Genomic DNA, 15,837 nt, shown 5'->3' with positions numbered 1-15,837 from the left:
AGCCCGTGTGGTGGCTGGTGTGCAACGGTCACCCCACGTTAAAAAAATCCACCCACAGGTATCTTCCACCCTTCAGGATGTAGTTCTGGATCTGGAACATTAGGTCCTTCATTGAAACACCTGTGAACTCATCCCTTTTTGGCGTGGAAGCAAGTCATCCTCGCTTCGAGGGACTGCCAATGATGATATAAATGTTCCACTTTTATTTTTTTCTTTGCTGTTTTTGCGAAAGATTCAAAGGTTTCATAATAAGTGGGAGAAAAAATGTCACGGTTAGAATTTGGTTATTGTGATTTTAGTGTAAAGTAATCCTCGCGACTTAGTGAAAGGACCTTGAATAATTTTGAGAGGGAGTTGGATGGGGAACGTGGGATGAGGAACTTGCAGGGTTCTGGACAAAAAGCCGGGGTGTGGGACTGAACACGACTGCACGGCACAATGCCGGCACAGGCACACCGGGCCAAGTGCCGAGTGACCTCCTCCTGTGCCGTATGTTTCTGTGAAACCATGAATTCTATAAAACATTGTAAAGCATCATTTATCGACTGTCACTGTGAATTGGAGCAGTGATACGGTGCGATTCAGTTAATGGGATTTAATATTCATTGGCCTTTGGGAATTTTGCTAGCCTTTCCTCTCATTCCCATCTCTGTGATTCGGGACTCCTTCGCCCAAGCTTCACCCTTTGGAACATCAAAGCACCAAAACCTCAGACTTCACTCGACCTTCCCTCTCCCGAGAAAAAAATCTTGCCAAAGTGATGATTTAAAGGCTGGTTCCGTCCGCCTGCCAATTAGTTAATCGCCTGAACGGTAAACAACAGTGTCGGTGTTGACGAGACTACATTGGAACGGGACAGGAACATTGCAAAGATTTCAAGAGTCAAGAATTTTTTACATAAGATTACGCCGGATATACGGCCCAGAAACAGGCCATTCGGCCCAACCAGTCCACTCGAACCTCCTCCCGTCTTTCCTCATCTAAATCTATCGGCATAACCCTTTATTCCCTTCTCCCCCATTGGCTTGTTCAGCCTCCCCTTAAATGCATCGATACTATTCACCTCAACTACTCCCTGTGGCAGCGAGTTCCATATTCTCACCGCTCTCTGCGGGAAGAGCTTTCTTTTGAATTCCCCATTGGATTTCTTGGTGATTATTTTATATTGATGGCCTCTAGTTATGCTCTTCCCCACAAGGAGAAACATTCTCTCTCTCTATCTCAAATCACTGGAGAAGTACCACCAACGCTGTCTCTGCAAGATCCTGCAAATCCCCTGGGAGGACAGACGCACCAACGTTAGTATCCTCGACCAGGCCAACATCCCCAGTATTGAAGTACTGACCACACTCGATCAGCTCCGCTGGGCAGGCCACATTGTCCGCATGCCTGACACGAGACTCCCAAAGCAAGTGCTCGACTCCAAGCTCCGACATGGCAAGCGAGCCCCAGGTGGGCAGAGGAAACGCTTTAAGGACATCCTCAAAGCCTCCTTGAAAAAGTGCAACATTCCTACCGACACCTGGGAGTCCCTGGCCCTAGACCGCCCTAAGTGGAGGAAGTGCATCCGGGAGGGCGCTGAGCACCTCGAGTCTCATCGCCGAGAGCACGTGGAAGCCAAGCGTCGACAAAAATCATGGTTTAAAAACTAGTATTAAAACACTCTACCTAAACGCACGCAGCATTCGAAATAAAGTAAATGAGTTGACGGCACAAATCATTACAAATGGGTATGATTTGGTAGCCATTACAGAAACGTGGTTGCAGGGTGGCCAAGACTGGGAATTAAACATACAGGGGTATCTGACAATTCGGAAGGATAGACAAGAAGGGAAAGGAGGTGGGGTAGCTCTGTTAATAAAGGATGATATCAGGGCAGTTGTGAGAGACGATATTGGCTCTAATGAACAAAATGTTGAATCATTGTGGGTGGAGATTAGGGATAGTAAGGGGAAAAAGTCACTGGTGGGCGTAGTTTATAGGCCCCCAAATAATAACTTCACGGTGGGGTGGACAATAATCAAGGGAATAATGGAGGCATGTGAAAAAGGAACGGCAGTAATCATGGGGGATTTTAACCGACATATCGATTGGTCAAATCAAATCGCACGGGGTAGCCTGGAGGAGGAATTCATAGAATGCATACGGGATTGTTTCTTAGAACAGTATGTTACAGAACCTACAAGGGAGCAAGCTATCTTAGATCTGGTCCTGTGTAATGAGACAGGAATAATAAACGATCTCCTAGTAAAAGATCCTCTCGGAATGAGTGATCACAGTATGGTTGAATTTGTAATACAGATTGAGGGTGAGGAAGTAGTGTCTCAAACGAGCGTACTATGCTTAAACAAAGGGGACTACAGTGGGATGAGGGCAGAGTTGGCTAAAGTAGACTGGAATCACAGACTAAACGGTGGCACAATTGAGGAACTGGAGGACTTTTAAGGAGCTCTTTCATAGTGCTCAACAAAAATATATTCCAGTGAAAAAGAAGGGCGGTAAGAGAAGGGATAACCAGCCGTGGATAACCAAGGAAATAAAGGAAAGTATCAAATTAAAAACCAATGCGTATAAGGTGGCCAAGGTTCGTGGGAAACTAGAAGATTGGGAAAATTTTAAACGACAGCAAAGAATGACTAAGAAAGCAATAAAGAAAGGAAAGATAGATTACGAAAGGAAACTTGCGCAAAACATAAAAACAGATAGTAAAAGTTTTTACCGATATATAAAATGGAAAAGAGTGACTCAAGTAAATGTTGGTCCATTAGAAGATGAGAAGGGGGATTTAATAATGGGAAATGTGGAAATGGCTGAGACCATAAACAATTATTTTGCTTCGGTCTTCACAGTGGAAGACACAAAAACCATGCCAAAAATTGCTGGTCATGGGAATGTGGGAAAGGAGGACCTTGAGATAATCACCATCACTAGGGGGGGTAGTGCTGGACAGGCTAATGGGACTCAAGGTAGACAAGTCCCCTGGTCCTGATGAAATGCATCCCAGGGTATTAAAAGAGATGGTGGAAGTTATAGCAGATGCATTCGTTATAATCTACCAAAATTCTCTGGACTCTGGGGAGGTACCAGCGGATTAGAAAACAGCTAATGTAACGCCTCTGTTTAAAAAAGGGGGTAGACAAAAGGCAGGTAACTATAGGCCGGTTAGTTTAACATCTGTAGTGGGGAAAATGCTTGAAGCTATCATTAAGGAAGAAATAGCAGGACATCTCGATAGGAATAGTGCAATCAAGCAGACGCAACATGGATTCATGAAGGGGAAATCATGTTTAACTAATGAACTGGAATTCTTTGAGGATATAACGAGCATGGTGTATAGAGGTGTACCGGTGGATGTGGTGTATTTAGATTTCCAAAAGGCATTCGATAAGGTGCCACACAAAAGGTTACTGCAGAAGATAAAGGTACGCGGAGTCAGAGGAAATAGAAACATAGAAAATAGGTGCAGGAGCAGGCCATTCAGCCCTTCTAGCCTGCACCGCCATTAGGATGGATCGAGAATTGGCTGGCTAACAGAAAGCAGAGAGTCGGGATAAATGGGTCCTTTTCGGGTTGGAAATCGGTGGTTAGTGGTGTGCCACAGGGGATCGATGCTGGGACCACAACTGTTTACAATATACATAGATGACCTGGAAGAGGGGACAGAGTGTAGTGTAACAAAATTTGCAGATGACACAAAGATTAGTGGGAAAGCGGGTTGTGTAGAGGACACAGAGGCTGCAAAGAGATTTAGATAGGTTAAGCGAATGGGCTAAGGTTTGGCAGATGGAATACAATGTCGGAAAATGTGAGGTCATCCACCTTGGGGGAAAAAAAACAGTAAAAGGGAATATTATTTGAACGGGGAGAAATTACAACATGCTGCGGTGCAGAGGAACCGGGGGTCCTTGTGCATAAATCCCAAAAAGTTAGTTTGCAGGTGCAGCAGGTAATCAGGAAGGCAAATGGAATGTTGGCCTTCATTGCGAGAGGGATGGAGTACAAAAGCTGGGAGCCAATTCTCGATCCATGCTAATACATTTCCTCTGACTCCGCGTACCTTTATCTTCGGCAGTATCCTTTTGTGTGGCACCTTATCGAATGCCTTTTGGAAATCTAAATACACCACATCCATCGGTACACCTCTATCCACCATGCTCGTTATATCCTCAAAGAATTCCAGTAAATTAGTTAAACATGATTTCCACTTCATGATTCCGTGTTGCGTCTGCTTGGAGGCAACTGTACAGGGTATTGGTGAGGCCGCACCTGGAGTACTGCGTGCAGTTTTGGTCACCTTACTTAAGGAAGGATATACTAGCTTTGGAAGGGGTACAGAGACGATTCACTAGGCTGATTCCGGAGATGAGGAGGTTACCTTATGATGATAGATTGAGTAGACTGGGTCTTTACTCGTTGGAGTTCAGAAGGATGAGGGGTGATCTTATAGAAACATTTAAAATAATGAAAGGGATAGACAAGATAGAGGCAGAGAGGTTGTTTCCACTGGTCAGGGAGACTAGAACTAGGGGGCACAACCTCAAAATACGGGGGAGCCAATTTAAAACCGAGTTGAGAAGGAATTTCTTCTCCCAGAGGGTTGTGATTCTGTAGAATTCTCTGCCCAGGGAAGCAGTTGAGGCTAGCTCATTGAATGTATTCAAATCACAGATAGATAGATTTTTAACCAATAAGGGAATTAAGGGTTACGGGGAGCGGGCGGGTAAGTGGAGCTGAGTCCACGGCCAGATCAACCATGATCTTATTGAATGGCGGAGCGGGGTCGAGGGGCTAGATGGCCTACTCCTGTTCCTAATTCTTATGTTCTTATGTTCTTATGTTCAGCGGAAGGAGCGTGCGGCAAACCAGTCCCACCCACCCGTCCCTCCAACCACTCTGCCCCACCTGTGACATGGACTGTGGGTCCCACATTGGACTCATCAGTCACCTGAGAACTCATTAGTGTGGAAGCAAGTCATCCTCGACTCCGAGGGACTGCCTATGATGATGATAACCCACTCTATCAAAACGTTTCATAATTTTAAAAACTTCTATTAAGTCACCCCTCAGCCTTCTATTTTCAAGAGAAAGAGACCCGGCCTGTTCATCCTTTCCTGATATATATACCCTCGCATTTCTGGTATCACCCTTGTAAATATATTTTGCACCCTCTCCAGTGCCTCTGTAACCTCCTCCCACTTTCTCGCAATAAATGCCGGCCTTGCCAGCGATTCCCACATCCCAGGAACACTTTTTTTTAAACTTTTAATATGACAACAGAACTGTACGCAGTGCTCCAAGTGTGGTTGAACCAAAGTTCGATACAGGTTTAGCATAACTTCACTACTATTCAATTCTATCCCTCTAGAAATAAACCCTCGTGCTTTTTTATGGCCTTGCTAACCTGTGTTGCTACTTTTAATGATTGTTCCAGCGAAGCTTCTACTGGGAAATTACCGAGCAAAATCCACAATACTCACGGTTTGCTGATTCAGACAAAGCATCTTGCATGTTGTAGTTAAGCCAAGCGATTGCTCGTAGCCTGGCGTCCCAGATTGATTTCTAGCATGAATCCTGGGCAGGGTGATTTTACTGCAAAGAGGGCGATTTCTCCTCCACTTGCCCATGTTCTGGCTGTCAGGTTCTGCGTCAAATTGTATCTGTGCACAGCCCCTCCTGCGCATAACAATTTGCATTTATATAGAACCTCCTAACGTACTAAAGCATTCCAAGGCGCTTCGCAGGGGTGATTATCAATAGAAATCAACAGTGCACTGCAGCAAACAGTCTACAGTGTCTATTTATAAAGAGTCACTATGAACTGCAGCAAACGGAACTCGTGCCCGAAAACTACAGCACCGCCTCCCGATAACAGCGGGGTTATTTCTGCTGCAGAATGCAGTGAGTGGAGGGTCGTTCACAATACGTGTCCTGTGTGTAAAACCAACCTGAGTCACTGACAGCAGTGCGGTCCCCAGGAGTCATTACCCAATCATCTCTGTTCTAGCTGGGAATAGCAGGGTCACGCAGCATTCACACTAACTGCAGTGTTGCTGTGAAGGTGATCCCAAACTGTGCTGACCTATGTCCAAACTCGCACCGAGTCCCGCTCACCCATCACCCTCTGTGCTCACTGCCCTGTGTCCTAATTCACACCCAGTCCCGTTCACCCATCACCCCCTGTGCTCACTGCCCCATGTCCTAACTCACACCCAGTCCCACTCACCCATCACCCTCTGTGCTCGCTGCCCCGTGTCCTAACTCACACCGAGTCCCACTCATCCATCACCCTCTGTGCTCGCTGCCCCGTGTCCTAACTCACACCGAGTCCCACTCACCCATCACCCCCTGTGCTCGCTGCCCCGTGTCCTAACTCACACCCAGTCCTGCTCACCCATCACCCCCTGTGCTCACTGCCCCATGTCCTAACTCACACCGAGTCCTTCTCACCCATCACCCCCTGTGCTCACTGCCCCGTGTCCTAACTCACACCCAGTCCTGCTCACCCATCACCCCCTGTGCTCACTGCCCCATGTCCTAACTCACACCCAGTCCTGCTCACCCATCACCCCCTGTGCTCACTGCCCCATGTCCTAACTCACACCGAGTCCCACTCACCCATCACCCCCTGTGCTCACTGCCCCATGTCCTAACTCACACCGAGTCCCGCTCAGCCATCACCCCCTATGCTCACTGACCTACGCTGGTTCCTGGTTAAGCAATGCCTCGATTTCAAAATTCTCATCCTTGTTTACAAATCCCTCCATGGCTTTGCCCCTCCCTATCTCTGTAATCTCCTCCAGATTCTACACACCCCCCCCCCCCCCCACCCCCCACCGAGATCTCTGCGCTCCTCTAATTCTGCCCTCCTGACCATCCCTGATTATAATCGCTCCACCATCGGTGGCCGTGCCTTCAGCTGCCTGGGCCCCAAGCTCTGGAGCTCCCTCCCTAAACCTCTCTACCTCTCTTTCCTCCTTCAAGACGCTCCTTAAAACTGACCTCTCTTGCCCAAGCGCTTGGTCACCTGCCCTGATTTCTACTTGGGCAGTGTCAAATTTTTATCTCATAACACTCCTGTGAAACGCCTTGGGACGTTTCACTATGTTAAAGGCGCTATATAAATACAAGTTGTTGAAGCGAATCTGCTTCACGCTGATTCTATAGTTATACGCGAATGCACCTTAAAATTAAGTTACTGTTATATCGCCAAACATACAGCAAATATCCCACAAACTGCAATGAGGCGCAGAGGGGAATATTGTCCATGGCACGGGGAGAATTCCTTGTTCTTTCAATAGTTTGCCAACTCGTAATAGGGAACAGTAGCATGGTCATGTTACGGGACCAGTAATGCGGAGGCCTAGACTAATGATCCAGAGACACGACTTCACATCCCCCACAGCAGCGGGAGGCTGGTCTGATGCATGGCAGTTCCATTTCAGAAGCAGTGAAGCGTCACCCACATTGCTGTGGCTCTGGAGTCACATCTCGGCCAGACCGGGTAAGGGCGGCAGATTTCCTTCCCTAAAGGGACATCAGTGACCCAGGTGGGTTTTTATGACAACCCGGTAGTTCCATGGTCACCATTACTGACACTGGCTTTTTATTCCAGATTTATTTAATTAACTGAATTTAAATTCCCCAGCTGCCGTGGGGTGATTTGAAGCCTTGTCTCTGGATCATTAGTCCAGGCCCCTGGATTACTGGTCCAATCACATAACCACTGTGCTACTGTATGGTAAATGTGAAGTTATCCACTTTTGAACTTAAGGATACAACAGAGTATTTTCTAAATGGTGAAAAGCTAGAAGCAGTGGATGTCCAAAGAAACTTGGGGGTTCCAGGTACATCGATCATTAAAATGTCATGGACAGGTACAGAAAATAATCAAAAAGGCTCATCGTAGGCAGTCCCTCACAATCGAGGAAGACTTGCTTCCACTCTAAAAATGAGTTCTCAGGTGACTGAACAGTCCAATACAGGAACCACAGTCTCTGTCACAGGTGGGACAGACAGTGGTTGAAGGAAAGGGGAGGGTGGGACAGGTTTGCCGCACGCTCCTTCCGCTGCCTGCGCTTGGTTTCTGCATGCTCTCGGCGACAAGACTCGAGGTGCTCAGCGCCCTCCCGGATGCACTTCCTCCACTTAGGGCGGTCTTTGGCCAGGGACTCCCAGGTGTCAGTGGGGATGTTGCACTTTATCAGGGAGGCTTTGAGGGTGTCCTTGTAACGTTTCCTCTGCCCACCTGGGGCTCATTTGCCGTGAAGGAGTTCCGAGTGGAGCGCTTGCTTTGGGAGTCTCATGTCTGGCATGCGAACAATGTGGCCCGCCCAGCGAAGCTGATCGTGTGTGGTCAGTGCTTCAATGCTGGGGATGTTAGCCTGGTCGAGGACGCTAACGTTGGTGCGTCTGTCCTCCCAGGGGATTTGCAGGATCTTGTGCACCCCTAGCTACTGCTGAACAGGAAGTCTTCTTTGCATTGCCATCTTTCGGATGAGACATTAAACCGATGCGCCGATTGCCCTTCAGGTGGATGTAAAAGATCCCATGCAGCTCTTTCGGTGTCCTGGGCCAACATAACATAAAAAACAGATTATCTGGACCATTATCACGTTGCTGTGTGTGGGAGCTTGCTGTGCGCAAATGGGCTTCTGCGTTTCCCACATTACAACAGTGACTACACTTCGAAAAAAGTACTTCATTGGCTGTAAAGCGCTTTGGGATGTCCAGTGGTCATGAAAGGCGCTATAGAAATGCTCGTTTTTTGCATGCAGGGGAAGGAGAGAGAACCTAACCCGTTCCGTTGACCTCTCTTTCAGTTTGCGGCGATATCCACGGCCAGTTCTTCGATCTGATGAAGCTGTTTGAAGTTGGCGGATCTCCAGCATCAACCCGCTACCTCTTCCTGGGCGACTACGTGGACAGAGGGTACTTCAGCATCGAAGTGAGTAGGAGGGGGCCGCCTTACAGATGACTGTACTTGTGTGAGTTGGGTTGGAGGGTGGGCGTGGAGGAGAGACCTATACTCACCATACTTGCTTTGGAGGCAGTTCAGAGAAGGTTCACTCGGTTGATTCCGGAGATGAGGAGGTTGACTTATGAGGGTAGGTTGAGTACCTTGGGCCTCTACTCATTGGAATTCAAAAGAATGAGAAGTGATCTTATTGGAACATATAAGATTATGAGGGGGCTCGACAAGGTGGATGCAGAGAGGATATTTCCACTGATAGGGGAGACTAGAATTAGAGGGCATAGAATAAGGGGCCGCCCATTTAAAACTGAGATGAGGACGAATTTCTTCTGAGGGTTGTAAATCTGTGGAATTCTCTGCCCCTGTGGAGGCTGGGTCATTGAATATATTTAAGGTGGAGAGAGACAGATTTTTGAGCGATAAGGGAGTGAAGGGTTATGGGGAGTGGGCGGGGAAGTGGAGCTTAGTCCATGATCAGATCAGCCATGATCTCATTGAATGGCGGAGCAGGCTCGAGGGGCCGAATGGCCGACTCCTGCTCCTATTATATTCTTACATCTCCGCCCTTGCCTCAGCTCATCTGATGAAACCCTCATCCGTGCCTTTGTTGCTTCCAGACTCGACTATTCCAACACACTTCTGGCCGGCCTCCCACATTCCACCCTCCCTAAACTTCAGTTCATCCAAAACTCGGCTGCCCAATGTCCTAACTCGCACCGAGTCCCATTCACCCACCCACTGTGCTCGCTGACCTACATTGGCTCCCAGTCCGGCAACGCCTTGATTCTTGAAATTCTTATCCTTGTTTTCAAATCCCTCCATGGCCCTCGCCCCTTCCTATCTCTGTAATCTCCTCCAGCCCCACAACCCCCCGAGATGTCTGCGCTCAAGTTCTGGCCTAATTGTCCATCCCCCGATTTCCATCGCTCCAGCATCGGTGGCCGTGCCTTCAGCTGCCTGGGCTCCAAGCTCTGGAACTCCCTCCCTAAACCTCCCCACCGCACTCTCATTTTTTTAAAACACTCCTTAAAATCTACCTATCTGCCCTAATGTCTCCTTATGTGGCTCGGTGTCAAATATTATTTGATAATCGCTCCTGTGGAGCACCTTGGGTTGTTTTAAAGTTGTTGTTGATCGGATAAGAATAATTTGTATTGTAAAACAACAATGCTGAATAGCACTGAGGGAGTGCTGCACTGTTGGAGGGGCAGTACTGCGGGAACGTCGCACTGTCGGAGGGGCATTACTGAGGGAGCGCCGCACTGTTGGAGGGGCAGTACTGAGGGAGTGCCGCACTGTTGGAGGGGCAGTACTGAGGGAGCGCCACACTGTCGGAGGGGCAGTACTGAGGGAGCGCCGCACTGTCGGAGGGGCAGTACTGAGGGAGTGCCGCACTGTCGGAGGGGCAGTACTGAGGGAGCGCCGCACTGTCGGAGGGGCAGTACTGAGGGAATGCCGCACTGTCGGAGGGGCAGTATTGAGGGAGTGCCGCACTGTTGGAGGGGCAGTACTGAGGGAGCGCCGCACTGTCGGAGGGGCAGTGCTGAGAGTGTGCTACACTGTCGGATGAGATGTTAAACCGAGGCCCCGTCTGCTCTCCCAGGTGAATGTAAAAGATCCCATGGCACTACTTGGAAGAAGATCAGGGGAGTGCTCCCTCAGTACTGCCCCTCTGATAGTGCAGCACTCCCTCAGTGGCTGATGACAGTAGGGGCAGGAGAATTGTAACTTTCTTCGAAGACTGATTTAGCCTGACATTGGGGAGCTTAATTAAAATGCACAGTTGAGATTTGAAGCTTTCTGCATTAAGGGCCGTCTCTCTCCTGATGCTAATTCACACTAATAGGCTCAGTCGGAACTTCCAGCCAGTAATCCCACTGACAGAGCATGTACAGTACTTTCAAACGTAGACTAAAGATTGCAAAGTGCCGCAGTACAGCAGGACCTGGGGGTACTTGTACATGAAACACAAAAGGATAGTACGCAGATACAGCAAGTGATCAGGAAGGCCAATGGTATCTTGGTCTTTATTGCAAAGAGGATGGAGTATAAAAGCAGAGAAGTTTTGCTACAGTTATACAGAGTATTGGTGAGGCCACACCTGGAATACTGCGTGCAGTTTTGGTTTCCATATTTACGAAAGGATATATTTGCTTTGGAGGCAGTTCAGAGAAGGTTCACTCGGTTGATTCTGGGGATGAGGGGGTTGACTTATGAGGAAAGGTTGAGTAGGTTGGTCTGCTATTCATTAGAATTCAGAAGAATGAGAGGTGATCTTATCGAAACGTATAAGATTATGAGGGGGCTTGACAAGGTGGATGCAGAGAGGATGTTTCCACTGATGGGGGAGACTAGAACTAGAGGGCATGATCTTCGAATAAGGGGCCGCCCATTTAAAACTGAGATGAGGAGAAATTTCTTCTCTGAGGGTTGTGAATCTGTGGAATTCGCTGCCTCAGAGAGCTGTGGAAGCTGGAACATAGAATAAATTTAAGACAGAAATAGACAGTTTCTTAATCGATAAGGGAATAAGGGTTATGGGGAGCGGGCGGGGAAGTGGAGCTGAGTCCATGATCAGATCAGCCATGATCGTATTGAATCACAGTCTAAGGATAAGGGGTAAGCCATTTAGGACCGAGATGAGGAGAAACTTCTTCACCCAGAGAGTGGTGAACCTGTGGAATTCTCTACCACAGAAAGTTGTTGAGGCCAATTCACTAAATATATTCAAAAAGGAGTTAGATGAAGTCCTTATTACTCGAGGGATCAAGGGGTATGGCGAGAAAGCAAGAAGGGGGTACTGAAGTTGCATGTTCAGCCATGAACTCATTGAATGGCGGAGCAGGCTAGAAGGGCTGAATGGCCTACTCCTGCACCTATTTTCTATGTTTCTATCTCTATGTTTCTATGAATGGTGAAGCAGGCTCGAGGGGCCGTATGGCCTACTCCTGCTCCTATTTCTTATGTTCTTAAACCAATAGAATGCTAAGGAAGGATATACTCGCCATAGAGGGAGTGCAACGAAGGTTCACCAAACTGATTCCTGGGATGGGGGAGAGATTGAGCAGACTAGGCCGATATTCTCTGGAGTTTAGAAGAATGAGAGGTGATCTCATTGAAACATACCAGATTCTGAGGGGGCTTGACAGGGTAGATGCAGAGAGGATTTTTCCCCCGGGCTGGGGAGTCTAGAACCAGGGGTCACAGTCTCAGGATAAGGGCTCGGCCATTTAGGACTGAGATGAGGAGGAATTTCTTCACTCAGAGGGTGGTGAATCTTTGGAATTCTCTGCCCCAGAGGGCTGTGGAGGCTCAGTCTTTGAGTATATTCAAGGCTGAGATCGATAGATTTTTGGATATTAAGGGAATCGAGAGGTGTGGGGACAGGGCAGGAAAGTGGAGTTGAGGTCGAAGATCAGCCGTGATCTCATTGAATGGCGGAGCAGGCTCGAGGGGCCGAATGGCCAACTCCTGCTCCTAATTCTTATGTTGTATTGTTCCTTCTTTAAATAAGGGGGGTGGGGGTGGTCCTTCTGATTTAATGAAGTTGTTCCTCTGATTTGCTGAGGGGCGGGGGGCCTCTGATTTGCCATGGGAGGGGGGGGGGTGGGTGGAGGCTTGATGCGTTTCACCGGGATATTTCCTCCCAAAAGCCGAGTGATTGCCGACAATTATCACGGTTTTTTTTCCCGCTTGCGTTTCGCTAACGAACTTGGGTTGGGGTGACATGGTCTGACATGTTGGACCTGATGAGCCCACGAACATGTGGGAACTAAAATTAATATGCGCATTAGAAATTGTGTTGACTGAGCCGCTGGATTATTGACTGCCTGCGCGCTGAAGCATTCTTCGTTGGGTCAGACTCATTAACTCCCTCTCTGTCTCTGACCCTGGGTCACACCCTGCTCACAGGGAACTCTGCAAGATGCTCTTTTCAGGCTAATTAAAATACAGAAGGGCACAGTCAGTAGAAGTCGAAGATATCTTCATGAAATGCAAAATGTTATTAAGGCTCGCATTATTTTTAGTGTCTCTTCTGTTTATAAATCATTAAAAGATTTGCATCCGATCCACGTCTGTTGCTTATTGCCTTTAAACATGTCACCCCCTCGAAAGTGTCTCACTTGGAGATGTTGGTGGTTGATTGGTAAAAAGGAGGATAGCTCTGTTAAATCACCAAATATCCACCAGAGAGTTTGTTGACCCTGCTGTCAGCTAATGATTTGGAGGCGGGACAAGACTTGCAGCAAACAGTCTATTTTCTTAGCACACTACACCAAACAGTCTACAGTGTCTATTTAAAAAGAGTCCCTATGAACTACAGCAAACCGAACTCGTGATATAAAACTGCAGCGAAGTCTCCCGATAATAGCAGGGGGATTTCGGCAATGGAATGCAGTGAATGCACAATACAAATGACGTTGTAAAATCAATCCCAGTCACGTACAGCAGTGATCGACGGGGGAATTATCCAATCATCTCCTTTCTGGCTGAGAATAGCGATGTCACGATACGCAGCCGATGCCCATTTGACTAAATCGCAAGCCAATTAAATCATGCGTTTGTGCCCAGCCACTTCAGTGTAGATTTGCAGTGACAACAATCCTGTACCGCGGGGCATCGCTTCCATTTGATTTAAAGCTGACAGAGTGCGAGAAAGCACAAGAAGAAAGAATGTGATTTATTCCCACCACGGCAGGAATCTGTTGTGTGAAGGAGCGAGGAATTTTATCAATGGCTTCTGTACAATCGAATGAGGCTTCACAGCCAAGAGCTACAGACACTGTGAAAAGCCAGCTCCAAAACGGGGAAAAGCATTTGTCATTTGAGTTAATAATTGTAATTTGTAATCGAACTAGTCACATTGAATCACAACTGCATTGAAAAACCGAACAACATGCATTTAAGCAGCAACTTTAGCGTAGTATCAGAGAATCACAGAACGGTTACAGCACGGGAGGAGGCCATTCGGCCCGTCGAGCCTGTGCCGGCTCTCTGCAAGAGCCCCTCAGCCAGTCCCACTCCCCCGCCCGTTCCCCAGAGCCCTGCAAATTGTCTTCTTTCATATACTCAATCCGACTCCCAAGTAAAATGTCCCAAGGCGTTTCACAGAAGCGATTATCAGACAAAATTTGGCACCGAGCCACATGAGGTATTAGGGCAGGTGACCAAAAGCTTGCTCAAAGAGGTAGTTACTTGTGGTTTGTGGTGCCCGAGGGCACTTGCATTAATGTTCGTCTGTTCCTGTCGGGTGACACCCATGTGCCAGTCCCTACAGGCTTTACAGTTTACCCTTTGCAATAACCATTCCCTCCAAAAGCTATACATGGTTTAATAGTGATCCCAGCTGGTGTGCAATGCACTATTCAGTCTTTGGCCATGTTTTCCTGTGGTGAGCTAGGCAAGGCCGGCATTTATTGCCCATCCCTAATTGCCCCTTGAGAAGGTGGTGGTGAGCCGCCTTCTTGAACCGCTGCAGTCCGTGTGGTGAAGGTGCTCCCACAGTGCTGTTAGGGAGGGAGTTCCAGGATTGTGACCCAGTGACGATGAAGGAACGGCCGATATATTTCCCAGTCAGGATGGTGTGTGACTGGGAGGGGAACGTGGAGGTGGTGGTGTTCCCATGCGCCTGCTGCCCTTGTCCTTCTAGGTGGTAGAGGTCGTGGGTTTGGGAGGACTCTGCTCACTAATGTGTACAGTGCTTGGCAGTAATCTTATCCGTGACTCACCAAACTTTCTTTTACTTTTCAGTGCGTGTTGTACCTCTGGGCCTTGAAAATCTTGTATCCAAAAACCTTATTTTTACTTCGTGGGAACCATGAATGTCGGCATTTGACGGAGTATTTCACCTTTAAGCAGGAGTGTAAGTACGGATCGCATCCTATTTCTGTCGTGTTAAGAATGCATCTGCAGTGACTCAAGATTAATGATCAGATTCAATGGTGTTAGTGTAAAGCTGTATAAATCTCTGGTTCAGCCCCAACTGGAGTATTGTGGCCAATTCTGTGCACCGCACTTCATGAAGGCTATGAAGGCCTTGGAGAGGGTGCAGAGGAGATTTAAGAAAGATTTGCATTTATATAGCGCCTTTCACGTCCAGCGAACATCTCAAAGCGCTTTACAGTCAATGAAGTACTTTTGGAGTGTAGTCACTGTTGTAATGTGGGAAACACGGCAGCCAACTTGCGCACAGCAAGCTCCCACACACAGCAATGAGATAATTTACTAGAATGGTACCAGGGGATGAGGGACTTCAGTTATGTGGAGAATCTGGAGAACATACGGACAATGACGGACAGGTAAAGACCACCTGTCCCACACAATCGCGATACCCTGTGTATCACAACACACATACTCCGTCCCACCCCAAACCATGCAATCTCCTGGGAGAGGCAAAAAAATCAGATTTTAAAAAACCCAGGCCAATTTCGGGGCCGGGTGGGAAATTCCTTTCCGACCCATCGAGGCGATCGACACTAGTCCAGGAGATCACTCTGGCCTTGAATTCCCTGCAGTACCGACCCTTCTATAAGAGATAATCTCTGCCGCAGCCAGAAACCAACCCGGCTTTTGCTCAGTGAGTCTGCATCCACCACATGGAACGGCATGTTCCAGAGGTCTACTGTTCTCTGGGCAATGACCCACCTCCTGACGGCTAACCTCGGTCTAGCCCCATACAACCAGAAGCTGGGCTTGAACTCCTCAGAACAGTGAAGGTTAAGGGGAGATTCACTCGAGGTGTTCAAACTCTGGGGTTTTGATCGAGTAAATAAGGACAAACTGTTTCCAGTGACAGGAGGGTCAGTAACCAGAGGACACGGATTTAAGGTGATTGATAAAAAAGGCAGAGGGGAGATGAGAATTTT

General features: G+C 47.9%; 1 protein-coding gene across 4 annotated transcripts in view; it reads left to right on the top strand.

The window, feature by feature from the left end:
- Positions 1 to 15,837, top strand: part of LOC139250860 (protein phosphatase 3 catalytic subunit alpha) — a 400,550-nt gene that overhangs the window by 239,932 nt on the left and 144,781 nt on the right. For all 4 annotated transcript variants that reach the window (XM_070873139.1, XM_070873137.1, XM_070873138.1 and 1 more), the window contains exons 3-4: positions 8,820 to 8,944; positions 14,723 to 14,834. In XM_070873139.1, the coding sequence (XP_070729240.1) occupies positions 8,820 to 8,944; positions 14,723 to 14,834 (237 nt within the window). The remainder of the gene's footprint in view (positions 1 to 8,819; positions 8,945 to 14,722; positions 14,835 to 15,837) is intronic.

Source organism: Pristiophorus japonicus, chromosome 2 (genome assembly GCF_044704955.1).
Source record: "Pristiophorus japonicus isolate sPriJap1 chromosome 2, sPriJap1.hap1, whole genome shotgun sequence".
Classification (NCBI taxonomy): domain Eukaryota; kingdom Metazoa; phylum Chordata; class Chondrichthyes; family Pristiophoridae; genus Pristiophorus; species Pristiophorus japonicus.
Note: the sequence above shows the minus strand (reverse complement) of the source record. Positions and strands in the feature narration are given on the sequence as shown.